Source organism: Hypanus sabinus, chromosome 5, assembly GCF_030144855.1.
Source record: "Hypanus sabinus isolate sHypSab1 chromosome 5, sHypSab1.hap1, whole genome shotgun sequence".
Lineage (NCBI taxonomy): Eukaryota > Metazoa > Chordata > Chondrichthyes > Myliobatiformes > Dasyatidae > Hypanus > Hypanus sabinus.
The window spans coordinates 133,245,589-133,268,467 of NC_082710.1; the positions used below are offsets into that span (position 1 = coordinate 133,245,589).

Consider the following 22,879-nt stretch of genomic DNA (forward strand, 5'->3'; position numbering starts at 1 on the left):
TCCTTCCAAAGGCTTTGCCAAATAACATGATCCCTGAGCACTCTGCAAGCATGGGCAGGTTTAAACTTGATGTTCTGAAAAACAAGGCAAAGAAATCGTTGACCAGCTCCCTGGAAAATATCTTCTCACGGGTAAGAGACTTATGTGATTTTGTTGGCTAGTTTTATAGCCAGTTCTTGGAGGGCAAAAGTCATAGTCCAAAAGTCCAGTTTATTGTCATATGCACAGATGCAAAGGAAAATTCACCTGTAGCATCATCACAGGCACATAGCATCAGATAAGCAGCATTCACAAGAATAATGTAAATTACAAGAACTATGCACTATTTTTGCAAGTAAAAACACGATTGGAAAAAAAAACAAGAAATTTAAAAAAAATACCAAAACCGAGAGAGAGAGAGTCACGGGCAGAATTGAGTATACGTAGTTGTTATTGCTATGGATAAGGTGTTTGGGAAGCTGAAAGGTCTGAAGGTAGATAAGTCACCTGGGCCAGATGGACTACAACCCAGGGTTCTGAAAGAGTTAGCTGAAGAGATTATGGAATCATAAGTCATGATCTTTCAGAATTCCTAGATTTTGGAATGGTCCAGAGGACTGGAAAGTCACAAATGTCACTCCACTCTTTAAGAAGGGAGGAAGCTAATTGACAGGGAATTGTAGGCCATCTAGCTTGACTTCAGTGGTTGGCAACATATTAGATTCCATTACTAAAGATGAGGTTTCAGGTACTCGGAGACGCAAGATAAAACTGGCTGAAGTCAGTAAGGGAATACCTTGCCAGACCTTGTTGGAATTCTTTGAGGCAGTATAGACAAAGGAGTGTCAGTGAATGTTTTTTATTTGGATTTTCAGAAGCCCTTTGACAAGGTGCCACACAATTAGGCTGCTGAACAAGGTAGGAGCCAGTGGTTGGCTGATGGTGAATAATGGTAGTCCACAGGTGTTGGTGTTGGGTACTCTATTTTTTATGATATATATTAATGATCTGGATGATGGAATTGATAGCTTTGTAGTCAGATGTGCAGATGGTACAAGGATAGGCGAAGGAGTAGGTAGTGATGAAAAAGCATGTAGCTTGCAGAAGGATGAATAGATTGAGAGAATGAGTGACAGATGGAATACAGCATAGGAAAGTGTCTGATCGTGCACTTTGGTAGAAGCATTAAAGGCATACACTATTTTCTTATTCAGAAATTCAGAAATTGGAAGCTCAAAGGGACTTTGAAGACCGAATGCAGTGTTTTCTGAAGGTTAACTTGCAGTTTGAGTCCATGTAAGCAAGGCAAATGCAATGTTAGCATTCATTTTGGGAGAAATAAAATATAACGCAAAGATGTAATGCTAAGGCTTTATAAGGCATTGGTCAGACCGTTTTTGGAGTATTATGAGCAGTTTTGCAGACCTTATATAAGAAAGATGTGTTGGCGTTGGAGACGGTCCAGAAGAGGTTCATGAGAATGATCCCGTCAATAAAAGTGTTATTGTATGAGGAGCTCTCAGACTGTACTCACTGAAGTTTAGAAGAATGAAGAGGTATCTCATTGAAATGCATTGAAAATTGAAAGGTCTAGGTAGACTGGAAGTGTAGATGATGTTTCAAATGGCGGGAGAGTTGTCCTTTTTAGCATTTGCCAATTACTATAGCAGATTCCTGCCAAATCTGCCAAATGTGTTCCACCCTTGAACTCAATCCTACAGATCAGGAAGGAATGGCAACAGACAAAACAGTGTAAGGAGGTTTTTCAAAAGATGAAGGAAATGGTGACGTCAGGCACTGTACTCACACATTGTGATCCACAGTGTCCAGTGAAGCTTGCCGGTGACGCCTCACCTATAGGTATAATAGGTGCAGTCATGTCGCATGTTATGAGTGATGGAAGTGAACACCCTATAGCCTTTGCATCACGTCCGCGGAGAAAAATTATGCACAGCTTGATAGAGAGACCTTGAGTTTGGCTTGGGGTGTAAAGCGTTTCAACTGGTACTTGTATGGGAGAGAGTTTACCCTCATTCCTGATCATCAGCCACTAGTGTCCATTTTCAATCTGCAGAAGTGTGTTTCACTAACAGCAGCAGCACAAGTGCAGGGATGAGCTTTGTTTACAATTACAAGATTGAAATAACGAGGACAGCCAATCATGGAAATGCTGATGGATTGTGCCATTTACCCTTGGAAAAGGAGATAACTGAAAAATTTGCAAAAGAGGACACTCCTCTTGATATATTCTCCCTAATGCAAATTGTAAGAGCCCTATTTTGGCGGAGGTGATGCAAATGGAAACAGGAAAAAATTCCATGCTGTCCCAGGTCCACGTGACCATCCAAATTAGCTGGAATGTGCAGCAGAAATTCCATTTCCCCCATTTTTACCTTTGCTAGGATGAACTTCCCCTTGACAAGCCATTGTCTAAAGTGTTGGAGAGGCTACATGCTCGCCATCTAGGTGTGGTCAAAATGCAAGTGTTGGCCGAAAACTTAGTCTGATGGCCTGGGATATATCAGCAGATCATGCAGCTTTCCATGTACTGTTTGGAATGCCAATACATCCAGAAGAAAGATATTCAGAGCTGTCAGTACCACTTCCTGTAGTCCTACAGTCAACTCCTACAACCATCATGGAGGAGGCACAAGAAACTGAGATTGTTTGCCAGACACAAGTTTCACCTGTTAAGCAGAGTAAACACCCTAGTCAGGAGGACAATATCCCATGAGAGTATGAAATCCTCCACAGTGTTTAAATCTTTAGGCCTGAATGGGACAATTTTAAATTTACTCTGCTGTGGAGTCCATATAGTAATTGTATTTTATGGTACATTGTATATATAGGTATATATGTAAATAAGTTAAGATGCATTCTATATTGAGTTAGAGTTTATAGCTAAGCAGGGAGGAGTGTTGTGTATTTAATATTTCAATAATATTTGGATTTGCAAATATATTGTTTATTGAAGCAATCATTGTACAAATATTTCATTGTGGGTTACATATAAAAGTCCGTGAATGGCATATATCATTAGCCACTACGTGCCACGCTAAAGTAGGAAATGAAACTAAACGTACACAAGTTATCCCTGGTTCGCCCATGTTTTTCAGTTGATTAATTTCTGGATGATAAAACATAGCAGAACGCAGCAAGTCAAGTACATTTTCTGGCAGAGAATAAACAATCAATGCCTGGGCCAAGACTCTTCATCAGGATATTTGGCTATTTTTTCTTATTTAATCATTTCTTGATTTTGGTTGCTATTCATGATCCAATGCAGAGAAAGAATGTGGAACAGGATCAGACAGAGGATTGAATCGACCGGTTTATTACCACCAGCATGTGTCATGAAATTTGTTAACTTAGCAGAAACAATTCAATGCAATACATGATAACATAGAAAGAAAAATAAATAAGTAAATCCATTACAGTAAGTATATATATTGAACAGATTAAAACAATGCAAACACAGAAATAATATTTATATAAAAAGAACTGTCATTAGTTCAGTGTCCATTTAGGAGTCAGATGACAGAGGGGAAGAAGCTGTTCCTGAATCGCTGAGTGTGTGTCTTCAGGCTTCTGTCCCTCCTTTCCTGATGGTAGCAATGAGAAAAGAGCATGCCTTAATAATAGAGGGCATGGGGGTCCTTAATAATGGATGTTACCTTTATGAGGGACCACTCTTTGAAGATGTCTTGGATACTAAAGAGGCTAGTACCCAAGATGGAGCTGACTAATTTTACAACTTTCTGAGGCTTCTTTATCAAAGTCCTCCTGAAATTTAGGAAGGAGAAGCTAAAGTCAGATGTATCAGTATTACAGTGGAGTAAAAGGAATTACAGAGGCATGAGAGTGGAGTTAGTCTGAATTGATTGGAAAAGGAAACTGGCAGGGATGATGGCAGAGCAGCAATGGCTGGAATTTCTGGAAGCAATTCAGAAGGCACAGGAGACACACACACACACACACACACACACACGAAAGATGACACAAACGTGTTTAACAAGTGAAGTGAAAGCCAACAAAAAAAAATTCCAAAGGAAAAGCAAAAAATTAGTAGGAAGTTAGAGGATTTGGAAGCTTTTAAAAACCAGAAGGTGGTCAAAGAAGTCATTAAGAAGGACTTTGAAGATGGAATATGGAAGGCCACATGGTAAGCTAGCCAATTATATTAAAGAGATACCTACAGTTTCTTCAGATACACAAAGTGTAAAAGTGGGGTCAGGGTGGATATCAGCTTGCTGGAAAATGACCTTGGAGATGTAGTAATGGGAGAACAGCAAATGGCAGATGAACTGAATAAGTATTTTGCATCAGTCTTCACTATGGAAGCCACTAGCGGTGTGCTAGAAGTCCCAGTTGTCAGTATTCATGAAGTGTATCAAGTTACCATAACTAGAGAGAAGGTTCTTGGGAAACTGAAAGGTCTGAAGGTAGATAAGTCACCTGGACCAGATGTTGTACACCCCAGAGTTCTGAAAGAGGTGGCTGAAGAGATCGTGGAGGCGTTATTAATGATCTTTCAAGAATCACTAAATCCTAGAATGGTTCTGGAAGATTGGAAAATTGTAAATGTCACTCCACTTTTCAAGAAGGGAGAGAGGCAGAAGAAAGGAAACTAAAATCCAGTTAGTCTGACCTCAGTAGTTGGGAAGGCATTGGAGACGGTTAGTAAGGATGAGGTCTCAGGGTACTTGGAGGCACATGATAAAATAGGCCATAGTCAGCATGGTTTCCTCAAGGGAAAATCTTTCCTGACAAATCTGTTGGAATTCTTTGAAGAAATAACAAGCAGGATAGACAAAGGAGAATTGGTTGATATTGTGTACTTGGATTTTCAGAACATTTGATACTTCTGGGCCTGTATTCACTAGAATTCAGTAGAATGAGGTGTGACTTCATTGAAACCTATCAAATAGCAAAAGGCCTTGATAGAGTGGATGTGGAGAGGATGTTTCCAATGATGGGAAGACCTGAGAACACAGCTTCAGAATAGAGGGACGTCCTTTTAGAACAAAGATGATGAGGAATTTCTTCAGCTGTGGAGGCCAAGTCCTTATGTATATTTAGGGCAGCGTTTGATTGGTCAGGGCATGAAGGGATATAGGAAGAAGGCAGGAGATTGGGACTGAAAGGAATATTGGATTAGCCATAATTAAATGTTGGAGCAGACTCGATGGGCCAAGTAGCTTAATTCTGCTCCAAAATCTTATGGTCTTATGATATCCTTTGATGGGATGTAAGCATCTTCTGAGAAAGTGGGCATTCATTGCCCATCCTTCATAGACCTTTACAGTGCCACCCCGATCTACTGCTGCCTGGGCCTGTCTCATGCAACTGTTGTTAACTGTATCTCCTTCACCCAGATACAGCGTCCTCATATTGTCTTTTCTTTCAGTTAGTCCTGTCGAAGGGTCTCAGCCCAAAACATCAACTGTGCTTCTTCCTATAGATGCTGCCTGGCCTGCTGCGTACCACCAACATTTTGTGTGTGTTGCTATCGTCTTTTAATGTTCCTTTCTTTCCAGTTTTCATTTTTGCACTGAAACACTATGATAATCCTCTATCATCTGTCTTCCAGAGTACCTTGCTATCTTTGTGTAGTGATTCCTTTATGCAGTGCCTCTCTTTGTCTTTCTTTGATGAATAGCGTACAATTGGAATTGTCATTTACGTACAGTACTTGTCAAGACAATTTTCGATCCTCTCACTATCAAGGAGATACAGAGAGATAAAGTACGAAAATAGGCACTTTAGCTCACCGGATCTGCATTAACTCATTTACACTAGTCCCATTTTATGTGGTCTCCACAATCTCATCAGTTGCCCCCAGATTCTACAATTCACCTTTACAATCGGGTCAATTTACAGTGGCCAACTAACCTAACAACCTGCACGTCTTCGGGAAACCAGAACGCCCCGGGGAAGGCCATGTGGTCAAATGAAGAACTTCAGAGTTCTACACGGACGCCACCCAAGATCGGGTTTGAACCTGGTCTCGAGCACTGTGACGCTGTGGCCATACTGCTGCGATATTGTGCCTCAGTGATTAAAGCTGTGCCATGGGATGTCTTATCTGCCAGATCTGTTACTATTGTATGTTGATGCCACACTTCAAAACACTAAGTGGCAAAAATCAAAGGAACCAACTTAATTAACAGGGTAAAGACATTCAATACGCTCATGATCATGTGGTTCTCTCTAACAAACACTTGGTAAATTTGTTCATATCCTGAGTGTATGTGTCTTGATAAAATCGCGTCTGAATAAGTACTATTTAGCCTAACACTTGCAGACAAAATGAAAATAGATAGAAACATAGAAAACCTACAGCACAATACAGACACTTGGGCCCACAGGGTTGTGCCGAACATGTCTCTACCTTAGAAATTATTAGGCTTACCTATAGCTCTCTATTTTTCTAAGTTCCATGGACCTATCCAAAAGTCTCTTAACGGACCCTATCATATCTGCCTCCACCACTGTTGCTGGCAGCCCATTCCACGCACTCACCACTCTCTGCATAAAAAACTTACCCCTGACATCTCCTCTTCCAAGCACCTTAAACCTGTGCCCTCTTGTGGCAGTCACTTCAGCCCTGGGAAAAAGAAATGGGGATGTAAATGAATGATGGGACAATATAATTGGCATATACAATTTCTGAAGGGTTCACTCACTGAGATCTACAATCCTGCCGAAGCTCCAGAAATCATCTGGGTTGCTTAGAAGTCAAGAAGTTGTTAAGAACTTAATAGAACCCGAGCTGAAATGCGTCCCTTCCTTGGAGCATGACCTGGAGGAACAAATCACGAATGGCTGGCAAAGTTACACTGCAGCATTGTTCTGTTGGCTTGTTGACACTTGAATTTTATGTCAAAAGCTCAGGTTTCTGAGGACAGTCAGATGGATTTCAGCAAAAGACTTGGTCATTGCTGGTGGTTCTTTCAGTTTTAAGCTGATTAGTCAAGCTACAGGGCAGGAAAGCTTTAAAGGTTTGTGATTGTGTATCACGTAACAGGGCCAGCACAAACTACATTAATAATGAAAAAGGCAGCTCAGCGTCATCTCAGAAAACAGTGAAGTGTCACCCACTTGGCTGTATGACGGGAGTCACGTAAAGACCAGACTGAGCTAAGATGGCAGATTCTCTTTGTTGACTTGGACGTACACTGCTGATCACCTGCTTATAGTGAGGCTCCCCTCCCGATGTCAAATTTGTCACGTGGTCTTCAGCAATTCTCGAAAAAATTCTCACTAATGACATCTCAAATTCCAAAAGGGAGTCAAAATCTTCGTAATCATGCCTGATGTCTTTGTTACATTTGATCATCTCTGCCACTTTACTGAATTATTTTCAGTAGTTACATAATTTCTGGGTCATCTTTGATGGTTTTGATCATCAAGTATTTTATATCTTGCTTTGAGCGATCAGCTTGTTTTTGTAATACGCAGGGAATTGCTGAGTGAGATCAGGAGGAACAGATGAGGGAGATGACATTCCGAGCACAGACAATCAGTTGGGTCAAGGTTCTTTGTGAATGGTTGGGCAGTTTTTAAATGGCAGATGAGGGAGTGAATCCCCCCAGTCTGCTCTTCCTTCCAAGTGCAAATATTGTACACCTTGGTAAACTTCTCACTCTTACAAAAGATTTTTAAGCAATGTATAAAGACAAGAAAGACTGCAGATGCTGGAAATCCAAAGTAACACACACAAAATGCTTGAGGAATCAGCAGGTCAGGTAGCATCCATGGAATGAAAAACAGTTGACCTTTTGGCCCGAGGTCCTTCATCAGAACTGAAAATGAAAGGGAAAGAAGCCAGAATAAAAAGGTGGGGAGAGGGGAAGATTAGCTAGAAGGGCAGAGGTGAAGCCAGGTGGGTGGGAGAAGTAAAGGGCAGGAGAAGAAGGGATCTCATGGGAGAGGAGACTGGACCATAGGAGAGCAATATTTGAGCATATTTATACATTTAGAGCAAGATGTTTTGCAAACAGTTAATTGAATACAATTGTATTTTTGTGAGAATCTCTAATAAAATTCCAAAAACTGGAAGAACTTAACAATATTTAGTACATCAAGGAAAAATATGACCAATTTATTATGATCCTGATTATTTTTCCACAAAGGTTCACAAAGCAAAATGAAGCAGTGTATGTCAAACAGTTCCCATTTTCCTTTGAGTGGAATCAGCAGGCTAAACAGTCTGTGATCACCGAGGGAAACAGCACGAGAGTTGCAGAAGCAACAGGAAGAGCGAAGGCACAGAATGGTGGTGGGGGCGGGGGGAGGGAGATAAGCAACAGGAAAGCAAAAGGGTGGGTCTGAGATAACGAAACAAAAAAAATAATAGAATGGGAATGATTAGGGAGAGGAAAAGAGAATGCTGCAGAAGATACTGAGCAGCAGACTGTTGTTTTTATCATGGTGAAGAGAAAGGCAGAGAGAGTGGAAGGGTTATTATTTGTTGCATTTTCTTGTGTGCTGGAATATTTGCAGGACCGCACAATGTTAAACCTCGATGCACTTGAATCAGAATATAGAACTTCCTAGGAGTTCCTAGGAGGAGCCAGAATTAGGTCCGGCTGCATTCTGCATTAAAACATACCCCAATTAGAATCATAGTTATATAGCACAGGAACAACCCCGTTCAGTGTCTGCCCAAGCTGATACAATGTAATTGTAACCATCTTTACAATTTCTTTTGGCAGCTCGTTCTATATACTCACTGCCCTCTGTGTAAAAACAAAGTTTCTCCTTGGGCCCCTTTTAAGTCTTCCCCTCTCACGATAGATCCATGTCCTCTAGTTTTAGACTCCCCTAAAAAGGCTTTGTAAACGTAATACTTTACAAACCCAGTGATCAGGGTTCCATTTCCACCGTTATCTGGAAGGAGACGGCGCTCCATAAATGCAACTGTGTCCTCCAGGTGCTCTTGTTTCCTCCCACACTCCAAAGATGTTCGGGTTACTAAGGGTTAATAAGTTGTGGGCAAGCTGTGTTGGCACCGGAGGCACATTGACACTTGCAAGCTGCCCCAGCACGTCCTTGCACTGAGTTGGTCATTGACGCAAACAGTGCATTTCATTATACATTTCGATGGTTTAATGTACATATGACAAATAGAGCTAATTTTATGTTTCCCTCTATTACGTTGAACTGTAGTAGTAATTTGAGTTGTGCTGAATGTGAGCGTATGATTTGTGCAAAAATCGGCACATTTGGCTTCTGAGGGGCACCGCTGATTCAAAGTTGCTCAGGGGCAACCTTTTCACATGGAGAAGGGTGCTTATAATAAATGAGGTAGTGGTTGTGATAGGTTCAATATCTACTTAAAAGGTATTTGGACAGGTATGTGAATAGGAAGGGTTTAGAGCAGAGTTTCCCAACCATTTTAATGCCGTGGACCAATACCATTAACTACATACCAGGAACAGTTTCAGCAGACATTGTATTTGAGCCTTATTTGTACAGGAGTGAGTTTTTGCACGGTGGTTCTGTCTTTTGATGCTTTTATCAGAGATCAGGTCTGAATGTGATCTAATTCCTTCTATTGCTGTTCCTACCCTTTGCGTATGTTCACTTCCTGTCTTGGATTGTCAGTGTCGAGGAATTGTAACAATGAAGGAATCTGTTTGGCCCTTTGCTAGTCAATCCCGTTTGCTCCCACTTTCTCAAGTCTCTGTCCACTTCCCTTTCGAAGGTACTGATAGAGCCATTTCTGCCACCACTCCAGGCAACAACTTCTAGATCCTGCAGACTAATTAAAACCGTTCTTCCTTACAGCTCCTTTGCATCTTTTGCCCAATGTTTAAATATACATCCCATAATCGTTCGACTCATGAGAACAACTTCCTTTTCTTTACCCCACTGAGACCAGTCATGACTTTCCACCCCTCAGCCTGGCCACTGGTAACATGCTGATTAACAGGATCTGTGCACAGCCCCATCATGTACGACCGTAGTGAATGCTTCAGGCTTTCTTAAGCTGAGCCCAGTTCCAAAGTCATCAAAATTCAGGATTCAACATTGCTTCATGTAATTTCCGGTACTCCAGTGTAAAGGAGAACAACTATTTGTGACTCTAGATTGAACACAGCAAATAAAAGACACACTAAGATAAAGAATACAATAAAAGATGTAATGCGTATAAATACATAAGATAGCTTTGATTATATGTATATAAAGTGATGCTAGGTACAATAATATCTGAACATAGGTGACTCTGACAGGAAATAATAAAGTAGTGGTGGTGGGGTGGGTTAGTGGGTAGATGTATTGATCAGCCTTCTTGCTTCAGTTTTACTCTCTGATGGGAAAGGGATAAACAGTCCATAAACCGGGTGGGTGGGATCCTTCATAATATTGCTGGCCTTTTACCAGCACCTCTCTGTATATATGTCCTTGATCGTGGGTAGGCTGTTGTGTGGGACAGCCTTCCTGTCCGATGCCATGCAGTTTCTACACCATGCAGTGATACAATATGTTAGGATGCTCCCTATTGTGCAAGTGTAAAAGGTCACGAGCATTTGGAGAAGTACAGTCTACTCATGGATAGTTAACATGGCTTTGTGAGGGGAAGATCATGCCTCACAAACCTGACTGAGTTTTTTGAAGAGGTAACAAAAGAAATTGATGAGGGTAGGGCAGTGGATGTGGTCTACATGGACTTTAGCAAAGCAATTGACAAGGTCCCTCATGAGAGACTCATCCAGAAAGTCATGAGGCATAAGTGGAACCTTGGCTGTTTGGATAAAAAAATTGGCTTAAAGGAAAAAAGCAGAGGGTAGTTGTGGAAGGAAGGTATTCTGCCTGGAGGTTGGTGACTAGTGGAGTGCCGCAGGGATCTGTCCTGGGACCCCTGCTCTCTGTGATTTTTATAAATGACCTGGATGGAGAGGCAGAAGGATAGGTGAGTAAGTTTACTGATGACACAAAGATTGGAGGAGTTGTGGATGGAGCTGTAGGTTGCGAAGGTTGCAGGAGGAAATAGACAGGATGCATAGTTGGGCAGAAAAATGGCAGATGGAGTTCAATCCGGACAAGTGTGAGGTGATGCATTTTGGAAGGACAAACCAGAAGACTGAGTACAGGATTAATGGTCAGTTACTTAAGAGTGTGGATAAACAAAGGGACCTTGGGGTTCAAATCCTCAAGGTCGCTGCACAGGTTGATAGGGTAGTTAAGAAGGCCTATGGGATGCTAGGCTTCATTAACGGGGATTGAGTTCAAGAGTAGAGAGGTCATGTTGCAGCTCTACAAATCTCTGGTGAGACCGCACTTAGAGTATTGTGTTCAATTCTGGTCACCTCATTATAGGAAGGATGTGGAAGCTGTGGAGAGGGTGCAGAGGAGATTTACCAGGATGTTGCCTGGTTTGGAGAACAAGTCATATGAAGCAAGGTTAGCAGAGCTGGGACTTTTCTCTTTGGAGCGTAGAAGGATGAGAGGGGACTTGATAGAGGTCTACAAGGTTATGAGAGGCATAGATAGGGTGGATAGTCAGTACCTGTTTCCCAGGGCACCAATAGCAAACAGCAGAGGGCATATGTACAAAATTAGGGGAGGGAAGATTAGGGGAGACATCAGGGGTAAGTTTTTTACACAGAGGGTTGTGAGTGCCTGCAATGTCTTGCCAGGGATGTTGGTGGAGGCTAAAACATTAGGGGTACTTAAGAGCCTCTTGGACAGGCACATGGATGAAAGAAGAATGGAGGGTTATGGGGTAGTGTGGGTTTAGTACTTTTTTTTAAGGATTATATGGGTTGGCACAACATGGAGGGCTGAAGGGCCTGTACTGTGATATAGTGTCCATTGATGTGCATTGTCCAGCTCTCGTCTGTTTCCTCCTCAGAAAATCAGCTTTCTTGATTGTGTAGGATGTATTCTGGGACCATGAGAGGTTCTGTGAGATGTACACTCCCAGGAGTTTGAAACTCTGCACAGTTTGCACTGCTGTCTGCCAGTGTAGGGGAATAGTTCTGCTGAAGTCAATAACCATCTTCTCTGTCTTGTCGACATTGAGGAAGAGGTTATTTGCCTGGCACCAAATCTTGAGCTCTTCCGTCTCCTCTCTGTAGGCCGTCTCATCGGTGTTGGTGATAGGCCCCCACCACTGTTGTGTCATTAGTGAACTTGACGATGTGTTGGCCTGCGGGCATGTGTGAGCAGAATGTACAGCAATGGGCTCAGCCCACAGCTCTGAGGGGCAGTCATATTGAGGGTGATGCGGAGGGAGGAGCGGCTGTGTATCCCGATGGTCTGAGGTCTGTTGGTTAGCAAGTCCAGTTGCACAGTGTGTATTTAGACTGAGGAGTACGAGTTAGAGTAATAAACTGAACACTCCGTAGACCATCTGGTTCATAACTTAAGAAAGGTCCAGGGCGGAAATTGACTGGTTAAATTTTGTAACAAGAGAATATCCTGATTATATTTGTGTACACATAACCAGTTAGATTTTGGCAAAGGGCCATGAAGAAAGTGTCAGTGCTTCTGTTTTCTGGAGTGGGGTGTTAGTTGGGACCTCAAGACCAAGATGAGAGGACAGGAATTTGGAGCTGAGTCAGTATCTTGATTGGGGTTGGAGACCAGCCGTGAGGGGAGCAGGAAATTCTGCAGTCTCATGACGTGGCCTGTTTGTGAGCAAACTTGCTGTTGTGTGCTCACACTGCCACCTGCTGTCTCAGCATTGTATTACATTATTGGAAATACAATCCGCTGGCCTGAGAAACAATTTTCAAAAATCTTTTGGCACAAAACATTGAGAGGTCGTCCTCATGGAGGATAACTAATTCTAGGATCACGTGATCATGCTGCAACCTTCTGGTCAATCTTCGTCTCGAAAGACTTCAACAAATTAACCTCCCCAACATATTAGTTCTCTTTCAACACACGCAAAATGCTGGTGGAACGCAGCAGGCCAGGCAGCATCAATAGGGAGAAGCACTGTCGACGTTTCGGGTCGAGACTCTTCGTCAGGACTAACTGAAAGAAAAAGTAGTAAGAGATTCAGAAGTAGGAGGGGGAGGGGGAAATCTGAAATGATAGGAGAAGTCAGGAGGGGGAAGGGTAAAGCTAAGAGCTGGAAAGTGATTGGCAGAAGGGATACAGGTGTCCCCCGTTTTTCGAATGTTCACGTTACGTCAACTCGCTGTTACGAAAGACCGACATTAGTTAGCTGTTTTCACTAACAGAAGGTGTTTTCACGAGAAAGGCAGCGTGCGCTCTGAGCAGCCAAGCTCCTCCCCCGGAACTGTATTCTAGCCGCCATTGCTTAAGCACGTGCCTGTGAGCATCTGTGCTTTATGTCGATTTATTTTGTGCATCCGTTAGCAAGGTGAGTTCGAAGGTATCGGAAAAGCCTAAAAGAGCATGTAAGGGTGTTACTCTTAGCTTAAAACTAGACGTAATTAAGCGTTTTGATCATGGTGAACTAAGTAAGGATATATGATTTAGTGAGTTTGATATAGTAAAGGTTTGTGGAAGTTGACAAAGATGATGTTGAAGAGGTTTTGGCATCCCATGACCAGGGACTGAGAGATGAAGAGCTGATGAAGAGGAAAGGATAACAATTGAAACCGAATGCAGTAGCGAATGGCCCGAAAGTGAAGACGTCCAGGAACTGAACAGGAAGCAGTTGCATGAGATTTTCACTGCGATTGACAAGGCTGCAATGATTGCAGAAAAGTATGACTTTAATTTTGAAAGGGTACGTAGGTTTAGGGCATATTTGCTGGATGGTTTGAGTGCTTACAAAGAACTGTATGATAGAAAAATGCACGAGGCTAAGCAATCAAGCACACTGACATTTTTCAAGCCTTTCACATCAGCCACAGCAGACAGCGAAACTCGACCTTCGACATCGAGGCAGGCAGACATAGGAGAAGGTGACCTGCCTGCCCTGATGGAATCAGACGACAATGAGATGACACCCCAGTGTCCTCTACCTCCCACCACCCCAACCTCCGACGACTCAGCCTAACACACCATCAGTGTGCTCACTGTCTTCCCAATTCCGTTAAGTGAAACTACACTACATACATTATTTCTACTTTATATAGGCTGTGTATTTTTATGTCTTATTTGGTAGCTTCATAGCTCAAAGGTTACTGAAAAGAGTGCTTCTGCTGGGAGCACTTGCACCGTGTGTTTTTGTCGCGAGTGCTGCTGAGAGCGCTTGCGTGAGATTTTCGCTGCGGTGGACAGTGCTGCAGTAATTGTGGAGAAGTATTCCTACATTAATATAGGCTGTGTATTTATCAGATCATTCCTGCTTTTACTACATGTTACTGTTATTTTAGGTTTTATGTGTTATTTGTCATGATTTGGTAGGTTATTTTTTGGGTCTGCGAACGCTCACAAATTTTTCCCGTATAAATAAATGGTAATTACTTCTTCATTTTACGACATTCTGGCTTATGAACTGTTTCATAGGAACGCTCTACCTTCGAATAGTGGGGGAAACCTGTACAGAGCTGGAGAAGGGAAAGGATCATAGGACAGGAAGCCTAAGGGGAAAAAAAGGGGGAGGGGAGCACTAAAGAACAGGCAAAGAGTGATGGGCAGAGAGAGAAAAATTTATTTATTTTCCCCTCCTTTTTTTCTCTCTCTGCCCATCACTCTGCCTGTTCTCCATCTCCCTCTGGTTCTCCCCTCCCCCTTTCTTTCTCCCTAGGCCTCCCGTCCCATGATCCTTTCCTTTTTCCAGCTCTGTATCCCTTTTGCCAATCACCTTTCCAGCTCTTAGCTTCACCCCACCCCCTCCTGTCTTCTCCTATCATTTCGCATCTCCCCCTCCCCCCACTACTTTCAAATCTCTTACTATCTTTTCTTTCAGTTAATCCTGACAAAGGGTCTCGGCCCGAAACATCGACGGCGCTTCTCCCTATAGATGCTGCCTGGCCTGCTGTGTTCCACCAGCATTTTGTGTATGTTGCTTGAATTTCCAGCATCTGCAGATTTCCTTGTATTAGTTCTCTTTGCTGCTTACTACTCTAAGCCTTAGTTGTATGGGAAGAAACTCACAAATTGTTATGGGGAGAAGGTGCAAACTTCTCAGAGACAGCAGCCAAGGTTGGGGTCAAACCGCAGAGCTGTGTGGCCACATAAGTGCACTGCCTAACCTTTGCACCCAGGCTCCATTCCTCAGAGGAGGACAGGCCTCACCAGTGCTGGGTACACAGTCCACACTGTACTGCGGGTCAAACCACGAGAAGCTGAATTTGTCGGAAATACCTGGGAAACATGTGTTAAATGGTGATGGTTCCACACTCCCTCAGTGCTGCCCTGAACACTAAGCCAGGAATTTGTAAGCATCACTGGAATGAGACTTGAACCCATTCTTCTCTAATGCAAAAGCAAGAGTGTTACAAACTGAGCCATGGCTGATTCTCCTGTGCCCAGTTCTCCTCACAGGGAAACGCAGTTTAGTCCAAACATATTCTGAGATTTGATACTGTTATCACTGTAATGTGTGTTTGTGTGAACCAAATTTCACTTGCTGTCCAAGGGAAATGGCTAAGCAGGAGCAGTTCCTGGGAAATTCCCAGAATAATTCCTGGCTAGAGTTACCTGGGGACATGGTGAGATGGCCCGGCAGTCTGAAAGTGGTAGTACTCCCAGAGCTCACAGTGCCCTGGACAGATGCAGTCTGCGAGGCATATGAGGGGAAACATGTAAGGTACGCGGAGCTGGCCATGGAAGGTGTAGGTTTTCCCAGTAGAGGTTGGCTGCAGAGGAGTTGTGGCTACTTCCATGGTCAGATTGCTGAAGGGATTGGGAGTCCGAGGCCAGGACCAGCGACAAGCTATAGAAGAACTCTCGGAGGCGGCCGAGTGAAGCAGCCACTGATTATGGATGAAGAGGAATGATGGAAGCTGGGCCCTAAAATGACCCATGGGTGCCCAGATGTGAAGGGTGTTGCACCTGGTCACACTATTGAGCCTGGAGATGTATTGGGCTTAAATTGACAAAACACCTAACTTTTCAATAGGAATGTGCATTCTTGGGTGTTCATCTCCCAGTTGTGATCTTCTTTCAGACATAATTTTGAGATACCCACAACATCATACCTGCCAATTTCTAGCTGTACTGTAAGCTTATCTACCTTATTTTGTAGATTGCATACATTTATCTACAGTTCTGTATTCACCAGCCTTCTTCTCAATTTTGTCTCCATTTTGGTTGAAATTATTGTTTTCTAAGCTTTCCTGTCTTATTCTTTATTCTAGAGATTTCAGTGACCTCTCCTGTACTTTCCTTCCCTTTTACTTTATCCAACTCCCAACCTTAGTGAGAGCTCTACATTAGTTTACAGCCATATCCACAGCCCTAGCCATGTGATTTGACAGGACTCAGGTCCCAGCAAGGTTCAGGTGAAGCCCAGCCCTTCAGAACACTCCCTCCTCCCCCGATACTGGCGCCAGTGTCCCACAACTTCAGATTCCGCATATTGAACTCTCTGACTTTGCGCCAATTTGCGCATGGCTGAAGCAACAATCCAGAGATTATTCCATTTTTGATTCTATTTTAATTTAGTACCTTAATGCTCATATTTCCTCAGCAGAACCTCTTTCCTGGGTCTTTCTGCGTCTTTGGTACCACATGGATACAACAACAGGAACTTTCTGCTTCCACTCCAGATCCCTTGGGTACCGGACAGGCAACACAGCCTTCAGGGCTCTTAATCCTTGCGACAGAGAATTGTGTCTATTCCCCTGATTAGCTATCCCCAATTACAACCGCATCTCTCTCCTCTCCCCGCCTCTTGAACGGCTCCCTCAACCTTGGTGCCATGGTTCAGTTGCTTATTCTTCAGTCCTCTCTCTCAGCCTCGCAGGGTGCAACAGTCGGGAAAACTCAAGGGCTGAGGCTGCTTCAGCACTATCTCTTGGGTCCTCCTACCTGTCTCACCTGAAGGCACCCCTTCTTGTTCCTGGCCGCAAACAGAATTGGACGCATCACAGTGTTTGAATCTCAGATTCCAGGTCATCAACGTCGAGCCCGAGTTCCTCGAACAACCAATAATTGCTGCAGATGTGGTGAGCAGGAACCACAATGGGGTTAGACCAGTAACCATGCTTAAAAATATCCTATGTTCTGCAAAGTTCTCAGATTTCTTTACCTTCACAATTGCTTCCACATTTTGCTTAATTGATTACAAACCATTTACATTTGTTTTTATCACAGAAGAATCTGTATCTTTCTGTACAAATGACAACTTGTTTCTTTAGAGCTTCTCTGCCTAAACACTAGTAATATTTAAAAAAATACCTGTAGTGCTTGAGGCAATGAGCACACCATCTTAATTGCACAGACAGTGATTTATACTTTACAGTATCTTGTCCACGATAGAATGAAAGGTTTGTTTTGGAGATACATCATGGAATGCTCTGCCTCAGAAGGCAGTGGAGGTCAATTCTCTGGATGCTTTCAAGAAAGAGTTAGATAGAGCTCTTAAACATAGGGATATGGAGAGAAGGCAGGAACGGGGTACTGATTGTGGATGATCAGCCATATCACATTGAATGGCGATGCTGGCTCGAAGGGCCAAATGGCCTACTCCTGCACCTATTGTATATTGAATAATTTTGTGTCTGAGTACAGACCCTTATGTCTCTTAATCATCAAATATTGCTGGTTCTCCATTTCCATTTCCAATTCCCGAGCCAACACAAGTGACAAGTCCAGTTTGGTGAAAACTTTTCAGACAAGTGCTTGCAGAGCAAGATTTTGTTTTTACTTTCTGTGTTTGATCATGTGTTGATCTGGCTGTTTAGAGCTTTAATACTCTGCCATGTTGTGGATAGGTTGCCTTGTTACATCTGGTCACACTAATGCATTTCAGTTCCTGTTTCAAAACTCCTGACTTTGCTGTTGCTTTGAATATAAATTGCTGTGGTATCTGCACCAAACATTGAATGAGATTTTGTTCAGATGTTCAAAATGCATTTATTATTAAAATATGTATGTAGTACACAACTCTGAGATTCATCTTCCCACGGACAGCTACAAAAAAAAACAATGGAACCTGCTAAAAGAAAAACATCAAACCTCCACTTTGCAAAAAAAACCAACAAATTGCATAAACAAAAAGAACGAGTGAAAAGCACGGAATATAAAATGCCAATCCCCTAAGTCATTGAAAGAGTCCAAGCATATTCAGTTTAGTTCAATCTAGGACTCTGTCGCTTGTTAACTCAGGCTGCAGATCAAATTCACCCTGATCAAAATCACACAAACTAGCAAAAAAAAACAAGGAGCAGCCAGAAACCAGAAACACATCATAACATGAACTACAGAGTCTAATCCCCAAACAGTGTCGATTAAACCTTGTCCAAGTCCCAGCGGTCTGGCACTGGCTCCCAGAGCAAGAGGGAGACCATTTGAACGCAGGGACCTTCCTCCGGGAAGGCTGCGTTCCTTTATGCTTTTGCTGTACACGTTGCAATTTGGATGCAAGTGCTGAACTTGCAATGTTGGGGCAGGACCGTCAGCAAGACCATTCACTCACAGACAATCACTGACTTCTGATCTTCCAGTTTGAGATTTACTGTTTCAGAGAGTTGACCAACTTTTGTACTCTTTCACTAAATATTACAATTTCTACTGTCTGTACCGCTGAAAGGTTTGCTAACACGTGACAATTCAGACCACGTTAAGAGGATAACTTTCTTGTGCTGCTGTATTTTTTGCAGGTACATTCCCCCCTTCCACATCAATTTCTGCTCTGCTTTTTCCTCCAAGGATATTTCCATCAGTTCTTTAAGCCAGAAGACCATCAGACACAGAAGCAAAATTAGGCCATTTGGCGTATTGAGCCTGCTCCAGCATTTCATCATGGCTGATCCATTCTTCCTCTCAGCCCCAATCTCCTGCCTTTTCCCCATGTCCCTTCATGCCTGACCAATCAAGAATCTATAAACCTCTGCCTTAAATATGCATGAAGACTTGGCCTCCACAGCTGCCTGTGGCAACAAATTCCACAGTGCCCTCTCTGGCGAAAGCAATTTCCCCTTATCTCCATTCTAAAAAGACACCCCTCTATTCTGAGGCTGTGTCTTCTGGTTCAAGTCTCTCTAACCACGGGAAACATCCTTTCCACATCCACTCTATCAAGGCCTTTCACCATTCCATAGGTTTCTGAGAGGTCACCCCTCATTCTTCTAAATTGTGGTGAATACAGGCCCAGAGCCATCAAGCGCTCGTCATATGACAAGTTGTTCAATCCTGGAATCATGAGAGCTGAATGACTCATCCACACACAAGGCTTCCTATGTGGTCTGAACAGCTACGTTAATCCTTTACTTCACAGTTAGAATGTACAGTGCTTCTTGCTGCTTTAGTGTCAACCAGTATGTCTTTGGACTACGGGAAGAAACTCATTATGAAAATGTATAAACTCTTTAAGGCAGTGGCAGGAAGTGAATGTGGGTTGCCAGTACTCACCCAGGCCACTTATAAAAATCACGAAGAGTAGGCATCCCAGAACAGATCCCTGAGGCACTCAACTGATCACCGACCTCCATGCAGAGTATCACCTGATATCCTGAAGTGGAATGAGAACAGCCAGAGGGCATGGTACGTATTCGTACCAACAACATAGGTAGGAAAAGGGAGGAGGTCCTGAAAGCAGACTGCAGGGAGTTAGGAAGGAAGTTGAGAAGCAGGACCACAAAGGTAGTAATCTTGGGACTACTGCCTGTGCCACGTGACAGTGAGTACAGGAATAGAGTGAGGTGGAGGATAAATGCATAGCTGAGGTATTGGAGCATGGGGCAGAGATTCAGATTTCTGGATCATTGGGACTTCTTTTGGGGTAGGTGTGACCTGTACAAAAAGGACAGGTTGCACTTGAATCCCAGGGGGACCAATATCCTGGTGGGGAGGTTTGCTAAGGCTACTGGGGAGAGTTTAAACTAGAATTGCTGGAGAGTGGGAACTGAACTGCAGAGATGGAGGAAGAGGCGGTTGGCTCACAAATAGAGAAAGCTTGGATACAGTGCAAAAGAGAGGATAGGCAGGTGATAGAGAAGGGACATGCTCAGACTGATGATTTGAGATTTGTCTATTTTAATGCAAGGAGTATTATGAACAAAACGGATGAGCTTAGAGCATGGATCAGTACTTGGAGCTATGATGTGGTGGCCATTACAGAGACTTGGATGGCTCAGGGGCAGGAATGCCATGCTTTAGATGTTTCAGAAAGGATGGGGAGGGAGGCAAAGAATGTAGGGGCGTGGAGCTGTTGATCAGAAATAGTGACACAGCTGCAGAAAAGGGGGAAGTCATGGAGGGATTGTCTACGGAGTCTCTGTGGGTGAAAGTTAGGAAGCGGAAGGGGTCAATAACTCTACTAGGGGTTTTTTATAGACCACCCAATAGTAACAGGGACATCGAGGAGCAGACAGGGAGACAGATTCTGGAAAGGTGTAATAATAACAAGGTTGTCATCGTGGGAGATTTTAATTTCCCAGATGTCGATTGGTATCTCCCTAGAGCAAGGGGTTTAAATGGGGTGGAGTTTGTTAGGTGTGTCAGGAAGGTTTCTTGACACAATATGTAGATAAACCTACAAGAGGAGAGATTGTTCTTGATCTGGTATTGGGAAATGAACCTGGTTAGGTGTCAGATCTCTCAGTGGGAGAGCATTTTAGAGTTAGTCATCACAATTCCATCTCCTTTACCATAGCATTGGAAAGGGATAGGAACAGACAAGTTAGGAAAACATTTAATTGGAGTAAGATGAAGTATGAGGCTATCGGGCAAGAACTTGGAAGCATAATTTGAGAACAGATGTTCTCGGAAATGTATGGAAGAAATGTGGCAAGCGTTCAGGGGATAGAAACATAGAAAACCTACAGTACAATACAAGTCCTTCAGCCCACAAAACTGTGTCAACATGTCCTTACCTTAGAAATGACCTAGTGTCACCCATAGCCCTCTGTTTTTCTAAGCTGCATGTACCTCTCTAGGAGTCTCTTAAAAGACCCTATCATATCTGCCTCTACCACCGTCACTGGCAGCCCACTCACCACTCTCTGCATAAAAAACTTAACCCTGACATCTCCTCTGTCCCTACTTCCAAGCACCTTAAAACTGCCCCCTCTCATGCTAGCCATTTCATCCCTGGGAAAAAGCCTCTGACTACCCACACAATCAATGCCTCTCATCATCTTGTACACCTCTATCAGGTCACCTCTCATCTCCGTTGCTCCAAGGAGAAAAGGTGAAGTTCACTCTCTAGATTCTCATAAGGTATGATCCCCAATCCAGGCAACATCCTTGTAAATCTCCTCTGCACCCTTTCTATGGTTTCCACATCCTTCCTGTAGTGAGGTAACCAGAACTGAGCACAGTACTCCAAGTGGGGTCTGACCAGGGTCCTATATAGCTGCAACATTACCTCTTGGCTCCTAAACTCAATCCCAAGTTTGATTAAGGCCAATGCACCGTATACCTTCTTAACCACAGAGTCAACCTGCGCAGCTGGGCTTTGAGTATCCTATGGACTCAGGCCCCAAGATCCCTCTGATCCTCCACACTGCTATGAGTCTTACCATTAATGCTATATTCTGCCATCATATTTGACCTACCAAAATGAACCACTTCATACTTACCTGGGTTGAACTCCCATCTGCCACTTCTCAGCCCAGTTTTGCATCTTATCAATGTCCTGCTGTAACCTCTGACAGCCCTAACCACAACATCCCCACCCTTTGTGTCATCAGCAAATTTACTAACCCATCCCTCCACTTTCTCATGTCAGTTGACATGTAATGCATAGTATGACACAGAAGCAGACCATTTGTTGTAGAGCAATCTCATTGACCCTGCTCCTCTTCCCCTTATTCCCTTGTAGTCCTGCAAGTCTCCTCCATGTCATTAACTCTCTATTTTATTCTTTTTCCACTCACTGAATCACCAGCGGCAACTTCGTCACTGCACAAGCTAAATGATGCTGCTACATATCTACAGTGCGGAGGCATGATTCCAAAATAGCCTCAGATGTGGTAGCAGGCTTTGAGTGGTGAGGTGCATACTTGCGGTAACATAATTGGAAGGGTCTGTCTCCTACTGAGTCAAGTTTTGAATCGCCCTGGAGGGTTCCAATAACTTCCATCTCAAATGTAAGTCTTCTTTCCTTAGGAAAGACGGGGAGAGTTGGGAGAATCTGGTGAGGTTTGCACCATGATTTGTACAGGTACCCAACTCCGAAGGCACACCATGTACTTGAGGTGTGTGGTGCCAGGTCTCACTGCCGATCTGTGACTGAAAACTGAAGGAGACCAATATGAATTACAGTTAGTGTGAATTACATGACAGCTTGCTCCTTGCGGGCCATAGAAAAGGGAGGCCCAAGAGAGGGAGACAGAGAGAAAAGGCCCATGAATGTGGGAAGGGAAGAGCAGGCCAGGAGGAAGGCACCAAATGAATGGCACCCTGAAGAGCTAACCCAGAGGCGTTCCAGACTGTGATCCTCTGTCCCTCAGTAATCAGGCAACACAGGCCCTTTGAGGCCAAGGTGTAAACAAACACACACACAGCTTCTGGAGGTTTCTTTTTCTCTTTTACTGTGTCAAAACAGAAGGTTTTGAGGAATGGAGAATTCGACTGCAATGACTGACAGAGTAGGACATCATGTTCAGATTTTCACACTGGAATCCCACCTTCTGGGATGGGTCCGGTTCAGACCTTTGCTGAATGCCGAACTCGGAGCTCGGCCCCACTCAGTGCCGGAGTGCCGCGGGGAGCCACCGCTGAGCTCGCGGTCTATTTGCGTCGGTTGTTGTTTCAGAGATGTTAGTAAGGCCACTTGTTTTGCTGTATCTGGGCGAAGGGGAAGCAATCTGATCTGGTTCTCATTTTGGCTTCCTGTGTGTTTTTAACTTCCCAT

General features: G+C 43.4%; 1 protein-coding gene across 5 annotated transcripts in view; it reads left to right on the top strand.

Annotated features, from left to right (window-relative positions):
• The window catches only part of tbc1d4 (TBC1 domain family, member 4), a 291,680-nt gene that overhangs the window by 175,958 nt on the left and 92,843 nt on the right, over positions 1-22,879 (top strand). For all 5 annotated transcript variants that reach the window (XM_059970422.1, XM_059970423.1, XM_059970426.1 and 2 more), the window contains exon 8: positions 12-131. In XM_059970422.1, the coding sequence (XP_059826405.1) occupies positions 12-131 (120 nt within the window). The remainder of the gene's footprint in view (positions 1-11; positions 132-22,879) is intronic.